The sequence below is a fragment of the Choloepus didactylus genome, chromosome 15, assembly GCF_015220235.1.
Source record: "Choloepus didactylus isolate mChoDid1 chromosome 15, mChoDid1.pri, whole genome shotgun sequence".
Taxonomy (NCBI): domain Eukaryota; kingdom Metazoa; phylum Chordata; class Mammalia; order Pilosa; family Megalonychidae; genus Choloepus; species Choloepus didactylus.
This window is the reverse complement of record NC_051321.1, coordinates 88,571,328-88,580,241: the sequence shown is the minus strand read 5'-3', so window position 1 is coordinate 88,580,241 and position 8,914 is coordinate 88,571,328. Positions and strand designations below refer to the sequence as shown.

The 8,914-nt window shown below is 40.0% G+C and overlaps 1 protein-coding gene across 1 annotated transcript in view; it reads left to right on the top strand.

The window, feature by feature from the left end:
- The first annotated feature begins 3,290 nt into the window (after positions 1 to 3,290).
- Positions 3,291 to 8,914, top strand: part of LOC119509982 — a 60,138-nt gene continuing 54,514 nt past the window's right edge. The window contains exons 1-2 of the mRNA XM_037803927.1: positions 3,291 to 3,636; positions 3,669 to 3,905. Of these exons, the coding sequence (XP_037659855.1) occupies positions 3,291 to 3,636; positions 3,669 to 3,905 (583 nt within the window). The remainder of the gene's footprint in view (positions 3,637 to 3,668; positions 3,906 to 8,914) is intronic.

Below are 8,914 nucleotides of genomic sequence, written 5' to 3'. Positions count from 1 at the left end.
TATGGGATAAACAAACTATCACACTGCTATAAAGTTTCCATCAGAAACCCAGGCTGCCCCTCCTGACTTACCAAGTCTGCTACTTTAGCCAGATCAATCATCATATTAATATCACACCCACATTCAATAATGGTCAATCTACGCTTTTTACCTGTAAGTAAAGACATGAAAACTTTACTTTTAAAAACTCTTGAAAAACTTTACCCATTAATGCTATCATTTTTTAATTGCATTCACCAAACTGCTTTAAACATTTACAGGAATCTGCCAAAAGTACATTTTTACATGAGAAAACTGCTAAAATAAAATAAATTCTATCTTGGTTTTCTTGTTGTGTTTTCTCTTCAATTTAAAAAGAATATCAAGTCTACCCAGACGAATGAAACTGCTCAAACAGGTAAAATCACAACTGGAATGGGCAGGCAAGTAGGCTTCATGACAACTGGGATCCTGCTATCCAGGAGCGAACCAATGTTTCCATCTCTGCCAGAGATTCAACGTTCTCACAACAGCTAAAGACTTCCTCAAACATAATGCAAACATAGTGTCTAAGGAACAATAATTATTTCTTAATTAACATAAAAAGGATAAAAGGTCAAGATGATCAGGAATACCATACAGATAAAGAAAAGCCTTAATCCGACTGTATTATTAACTGTAACAAGAGATTTCAGATTATATCACTGCCAATTCGGGAATCTGTTTTATCCTCCCTCAAACTTAGAAAGATCGCCATCTCCCAGAGCAGACAAGTTCTCTCATGAAAAAAGAGAGAAAAGCCCCCTCTCACTTCCACAAGCATGTGGCTTCCTAAGGGCAACTACGGGGGCCTGGTGCTTGGAATGTGCTTACTGTCTGTTACATGAACGTGGTCACAGCATCCAAGTTGGCCTGTGTAGGCCTGCTAAGCCTTCCAGAACAGCATGCTTGGCAGATCCACAGAGTGGTCAGAATAAGGTATACAGCTACATCACTACTACCTCTAGGAACCTATCCCCTTCCAAAGCTACATTGACTTAGTAAAACTATGACAAATAATATGATATAACAACATTACCTTAACATTTGCCAGTCAAGACAACAACAGACATGCATGTCCCTTAGCTGACACCGCCTGCCATGTCAGCTCTGTGGCAGCACCCCTACCTGACACGATCGTTACAGGCCCTCTGATCTCAGTCAGTTTCTGCCTGGTGAAGTTCCGGATGAGGCACTGTATCAAAGTGCTCTTTCCTACTTTTGGAGGCCCCATCACCACCACCACTATTGGTGGAGGCTCTAGTGGAGTTCGATCAACCACCGGAATGTGATGCTTTTTTGTCTTCAAATCTTGAGTCCTATTTGCAAATTTTAAAAAGAAGGAAATTTTAAGAGAGAAATGCAAAATTTATTTCAAAAAGGCATCTACCTTATAAGTATAGATTTTAAAAAGAACAGAGCAGACATCACATGGATGCAATTAACATCAGTCACTAGTGAACTTCTGGCCCCAATCTAAATAACTGCTTCTCAATCACAATGTAACAGGTTAACTTCAATGGCAGAAAGCGCTGAAAAGTGCAAGCACCTTAAAATGTTGTAGTATGTTTAAAGGAAAACACTGAGGTAGTGTATCATAATGGGGGAAAGAGAACAGGTTTGAAGTTAAAATTTGTCTCTCCTACTTACTGGTTGTATAATTTTAAGTAATTTGCTCCCTTAGCCTCAGTTTTTTTAATCCATAAAATGAGAAAACAATAATTCCTACACCCTTAAGGCTGTTGGGAGGATTTAATTCAATAATGTTTAAACTTACTACACGGCATAAAGTAAGGGCTTGCATTTATAAATAAGCTATTTAAGACTACATATTACAATGTTATGAAATATATCCAGAAAGAAACAAGCACATCTATCACAGAAATTGTTTAAAGTTTAGGAACAAACTCTAAAAGAAAAACTTTAAGCATTTGTCTCGGGCTAAAAAAAAAGCCAATCAGTATGCAGATGCTGGAGGCAAGGTGGTTCCACAGGAAAAGCTTCTCACAGAATGCATACATCTCCACGACCTTCAGAGCTGGATTAGACAACTTCTAATTCCAATGGTCTATGAACTCATGAATCTGAAGGTCATCGATGAGAGGCTCCTGCTGTTTAAAAAGGATTAAACCAGAAAAACCACCAGACTCTAGATGATCATACCTATGGAAGGATCGAGCCATCCGCACAGCAGACTGAACTGCAAAAGCTTTGGGGTTTCTCTTCCGAGCATCTTCCTCATCACCAAGCTGGAGATCCTGCAGATGCCGTTTCTTTTTCTTTTCAGCTTTTGGTCCACTGTTTTTCTTTCTGTGTTTCTTCTGGTCCTTAGTCTCCATAGTGGCTTTTTATCAATTCACAAATAGCTCTAACGACATCAAATGAGGCAGGTGTGGGGGAAGCATTTTACAATCCAGGTAACACCCAGAGAGAGGCAGAAAATTTCATGTACTGATTTCTAAAAGTTTACGCATTTGTTTACCCAACACGGGTAGAAACTGCTTAATATCATCTCTGATTTCACTTCTGTTAGGCTAACCTCTACTTTTTATGCTTAAGTTACTTTTTATTCAATTCAGTGTCTAGATTAATACTGCCAGTTTCTGTGATGATGGAAATATTCTGTATCTATAGCCACTAGCTACATGAGGCTACTAAGAACTTAATATGTAGCTATCAAAGCTGAGAAACTGAATTTTTAATTCAACTACATTCTAAATTTAAATTTCCACATGTAGCTACCATATTGGACAGCACAGGCCTAGGTAACAAGTGGATTGATGAGATGGTTTCCTAACTTAAACTATTAAAATCTTTGTTTCAATTTTCAAAAAATTTAACAACTCTCCAACATGATAATATTAATTTTAGTACTTTCGTTCTGTAAAATCTTTAAATTACACTAGCCACCTACATGCATCTACAGCACCGGTCCCTGACTAGTGAAGGAAATGCAAACTAATCCCTTCCACGTCATATATTAAGGGCTATATCGGCTGAACAATAGGAGCAGTCAGAAGCTTCCCACAGACATAAGCACAGAGGAAATAAGAGTTCTTATATACCAGGATAATGTCAAGGAAAACTGCTCCTGGGGGGAGAAGACCTGGGTTCCAAGAGCGCTTTATTCTAGCTATGTGATTTGGGGAGAGAATTTTGGTTTTAAACTTCCAGTGATGCCTTTCTCTTCATTTTTACGAGTGGGAAAAAGCACAATTTGGAGTCCACAGATCTGGCTCAGGTCTAACGTCACCAGTTTGGATTACCCTGTCATGAGAAGAAAGCTCCCAGCCACCGTCCCTCCCAAGGACCCCGGAACACTTCTTTGGCAGGTAGAAATGGGAGTATGTCTGTCCCAGCGCCATGAGACGCTCCTTGGGGAAAAACCGTCCGAAAGGACCGAAAGAGGACCTTACCACGCGCACGACTCGCCGATCCTCCCTCGGGATCCCGCCGTCGTCTGCCTCAGCCCGCAGCCCGGTACCGTGTTCAGAACTGCTACCCCTGAGCCTCGCTTGGACACCGCCGGAAACGGAAATGCGCCCACACACGGACTCTACACTCCGACGGGAAACAAGAAGGCCGAAGAAAGAGCCCGGCGGACGGACGACTTTCAGGGCAAAGCCGGGAGGAAGACTGGTGATTGGCAGAGGGCGGGCGCAAAGCCCCGCTCCACTCTGCGCGTGCGCGCGCGTTCCCTGCAGCGGCGTGGATCTGGCAGTGGAACCCGCAGTGGACTGGGGCTCCTCTCTCCCCGGAGTCTCCTGCGGGTCCCTCCGGAGAGCCCCAGGCAGCGCGTCCTCGGCTGGGAGTCGGGAAACCGCCCTGTCCGAGCCAGCTGCGTCAGCCGTGGGGCCGGCCCCAGGACCGCTCGCTCATCCTCCGAGGTAACTGCGACCCAGGGGGTCTCGGGCTCCCTGCGTTCTGACGCCCTCTTTTGCTGGGACCAGCGCCAGGGCGGGGACGGACTCCCACCCAACCTGGAATGCCTCGGCTTCTCTGTTCCTTGAGGGTGCGGGTGTCCGCGAGCACGGGTCTGCCTTCCCAGGACTCTGCCCATGCCCGGGGGAGGGGGTGTCCCTGGTAGGTTGGAGCGTTCTCTGGCCTGTGAAGACAGTTACGTTTTCGGAGGGTGAGGATGCATCCTTCCGTTGTCACGGAGGTTTTCTTGTTGTTCTAGTTTGCTAATGCTGCGGAATGCAAAACACCAGAGATGGACTGGCTTTTATAAAAAGGGGGTTTATTTGGCTATACAGTTACAGTCTTAAGGCCATAAAGTGTCCAAGGTAAGTCATCAACAATTGGGTACCTTCACCGGAGGATGGCCAATGGTGTCTGGAAAACCTCTGTTAGCTGGGAAGGCACGTGGCTGGCATCTGCTCCAAAGTTCTGGTTTCAAAATGGCTTTCTCCCAGGATGTTCCTCTCTAGCAAGCTTGCTCCTCTTCAAAACGTTACTCACAGCTGCACTGAGTTCCTTCTGTTATGTCAGTTCATTTATATGGCTCCAGTGATCAACTTAGACCCACCCTGAATGGGTGGAGCAACACCTCCATGGAAATTATCCAGTCAGGGTCATCACCCACAGTTGGGTGGGGCGCATTCCAAAGAAGCACTCAAAGAAATCTAATCAACACTGACAACATCTGCCCACACAAGATTACATCAAAGAATATGGCTTTTTCTGGGGGACATAATACATTCAAACCGGCACACTTGTCAATAAGGTACACCGAGGCTCAGTTGTTCTGCCCCACAAAACTAGCCCCACTGGGACTTAATTGTGCTTTTTCCCAGCAATACACAGGTATTCACTCTGCGTTCACCATACATTAAGTGCTGTGCTGTGGAAGTTAGCCTACATAGCACATACTTCCCTGATCTATGAAGCTCTTATAATTTTATAACTCCCCCCAACACTATCCCTGTCTTACTTGGAGGTTTCCATATATAGGTAGATCATTCTTCTAATGTCGTCACCAACCCCCATCCCCTTGTCCTCTGCCTTACCTCATCAATGGGGCCCAATAATAATTCTCTGTCTGCCTGGTCCATTCAATCTCCCTTTCTTCTTTCTTCCAAATTAGTTGCAACATCCCTAGTCCTTGTCAGGACCAAGACCCTTATCCTCTGCAGGTCAGGAATGGCAAGATGATTGTGTTTTTCTGTTCTATTTTGTTAATAAGTTAGATCACATTGATGTATTTTCAAAGGTTCAGGCAAACTTGCATTACTCTAATTATGTCAGGATGTACTAGCCCTTTTACACACTGTTGAGAGTGATTTGCTAAAACTTCTTAAAAAATTTTTGATCTCCTTCATGAGAGTCATTGAAATTTAGTATTCTTTTCTTTTGTGTCTTCAGTTTTGGTATCGCAATGATGCTGGCCTCCAAGAATGAGTTTTAAAGTGTACCTTCCCCTTAATTGTTCTGTAAGAGTTTATGTATAACTGATAATATTTATTCCTTAAATATTTGGGATAATTCACAAATGATGTCATCTGGCCTGGAGTTTCTTTTAACCTGGAAAGGTTAAAATTGATTTAATAGGTATAAGAATATTCTGGTTATCTCTTCAATTCAGTAAAGTTTAGTATTTGTGTCTTTCAAGGAACTGGGCCATTTCATCTAAGTTGTCAAATTTATTGGTTTAAAGTTTTTCATAATGTCCACTTATCTTCCTTTTACTATCTATAGAAGCTGTAGCACTGCTATCTCTCTCTTATTAATATTAATAATTTGTGTCTTTACTCTTTCTTCCTAGAGGTTTGTGAATTTTATTGATTTTTCTGAGTCAGTTCTTTGACCCACTAATTTTCTCTATTGCTTTTCTTTTATTCTATTTCATTGTTATCCACTCCTTTCTTTTTTAAAAATTATCTTCTAATTACGTTGGGTTTATTTTTCTTTTTTTTTCAACGGTGGAGGAAAAGATCATTGATTTGAGACTTTTTTTAACTCTTTATTTTGAAATAACTTCAAACTTACAGGAAAGTTACAAAGATAATACAAAAACAATACATAAAACTCCAACTTACCCCCTCACCAAGATACCAGATTTAACAACTTTTAGCATTTTGTAACATTTATTATATCTATCTAGTATCTATCTGTTTATCATCTATCCATCTATATTTAAACATTTTAAAGTAGGTTGCATACATCATCCTCCTCAAACACAACACTTCAGTTACTTTTCCTGAGAACAAGGAAACTCACTATGTAACCAGCTATGTACAGCTATCAAGTTAAAGAAATTTAACATTGATATAAAGCATACAGCCCATGTTCCAATTTTTTCATTGTCACAATAATGTCCTTTATTCCTTTATTTTAGTAATGTATATTGAACCTAAAATTTCTCCCTTTAACCATATTCAGATATATAATTCAGCGGTGTTAATTACATTCACAATTTTGTGCTGCTATCACCATTATCTATTACTAAAACTTTTTCATCAACCCCAACAGAAATTCAGTACCAACTGAGCTTTATCTTCTCATTCCATAACCCTTCCCAGCCCCTGATAACCTGAATTCTAGTATCTGTCTCTATGAATTTGTTTATTAAAATTATTTCATGTCAGCAAATGAGCTTTTTCTTATGTTCTAATGTGGGCATTTAGGGCTATAAATTTTTCCCTAATTGCTGCTTTTGTGGAATACCACAAATTTTGAAATGCTGGGTTCTCATTTTCATCTGGTTCAAAATACTTTCTCATTTAAATTCAATTTATTTCTTGACCAACGGTGTATTAATTTCTTGTTACTACTTGTAATAAAAAATCACCAGAAACTTGATAGCTTAAAACAACACAATTCTATAATTTTACAATAATATAGGGTAGAAATATGGCATTGGATCACTGGGCTAAAACAGGTGTTTGCAGGACTGCATCCCTTGCTGGAGGTTCTAGGGGAGAATCTGTTTCCTTGCCTTTTTCAGCTTCACCAGGCTGCTTGTCTTGCTTTATTCATGGCCCTTTCTTTTCCTCTATCTTCAAATCCAGCAACGCTGAATCTCTCTGAACATTTTTCTGTAGTGACATTTCTGACTCTTCTGCCTCTCTTATGCTTTTTAAAAAAAGTTTATGTGTCATGCTGTTGATGGATATTTAGGCTGTTTCCAGTTTGGGACTATTACAATGCTGCTGCTATGAACATCCTTGTATTTTTTTTTTTTTTTTGGTGAAAAAAATGTATACATTTTGTTTGGACAAATGGAATTGCTGGGAATGTGTATGATTATGTTCAGCTTTAGTAAATAGTGCCAAACTTCCAAAGCAGTTGTACAAATTTACTCTCCCTTCAGTATTGAATTGAGTTCTTTTTGCTTCACATCCCAGCCAACACTTAATGTTGTCAGCCTCTTTAATTTTGCCATTCTGATGGCTGTGTTGTGGTACAATATTGCATTTTATTTGTCATCTACCTGATGATTAATTTCTGTTCATTAATTAATAAAGAATAGGAAGTTTTGGGATAGGTAGAGTGGGCAAGGGTATTCTAGGTAGTTGGAATAGCATGTTAGATGGCTTCTGGAAATGTTTTAATTGAGTTTTCTTTTAAAGGATTAGGTCATTAAAAGCAAATAAAATATGGACATAAATGAAACAAAGCCAAGGGTAAATCAAGATGGAGAGGTAGACTCCTCTCCTCCTTCCTCCTCAAAGTCGGAGCGCCAAGACATGCTTCTATCCTGGGTACTACAGGATGGGTCGGATCCAATTCTTCCCTTGCTGAATGCTGGCTTAGTGGGGAGAGGATCACTGGGGGAGAGGATCACTGGGGGAGAGGATCACTGGGGGCATTGCAAAGGAATACTCAAGGGGCTGTGGGAGCTCCAGGAAGACAGACACTTAACTCTAACCTGGATTTACAGAACCCAGGCTCCTTTGAGGTTTATGTCCTCAGGTTCTACTATCCTCTGTCCCACATCCTTATTGATATCTATTGACTCTCAGTCACTTCTCCCCATTCGAGAAGACTCTAGCACCTAATCACAGACTTGCTATCTATTCCAAGCTCAGTTATCTTGCTGGGATACTTAACTGCCATGTGATAATCCATCCTTCCAATTATTTTGCCTCATACCATTTTTTTTATTAGAGAATTTGTGGGTTTACAAAAAAAAAGTTATGCATAAAATACAGGGTTCCCATAAATCACCCTATTATTAACAGCTTGCATTGGTATTGTACATTTGTTACAATTGATGAGGCACATTTTTATAATTGTACTGTTAACTGTAGTTCAGTGGTTTATCTTAGGATTCACTGTTTGTGTTGTGAAGTTCCAGAGATTTTTTTAAAAGCTTTTAGTCCAGTAACATATATGCAACCTAAAATTTCCCCTTTTAACCACATTAAAATATGTATTTCAGTGCTGTTAATTATGTTCGCAATGTTGTACTACTATCACCACTATCCGTTACCAATTTTCCTTCATTCCAAAAAGAAACTCTGTACATATTAAACATTAAATCCCTATCCTTTGCCTCCACCCTATCTGACCTGGTAATCTATATTCTATATTGTGACTATATGAGCTCGCGTTGCTAATTATTCTGTATCAGTGAGATCATACAGTATTTGTCCTTTTGCACTCAACATGATGTCTTCAGTGTTCATCCACATTGTCACAGGTATCAGAACTTCATTCCTTTTATGGCTGAATAATATTCTGTTGTGTGGATGTTCCACATTTTGTTTATCCATTCACTGGTTGCTCCCTGAAACTTTTTTTTAATGTATTAGACGTGTTCTTTATTTGGGGAAAAAAAAAATGGTACTTTCATTAGAGTAAAAAGCACAGAATTAACAATCCTTTAAAATGCACAAGACTAAATGTGAATATATCTGTTTATTTAAAGCTTTTGATGCTTAAAATATCAAAT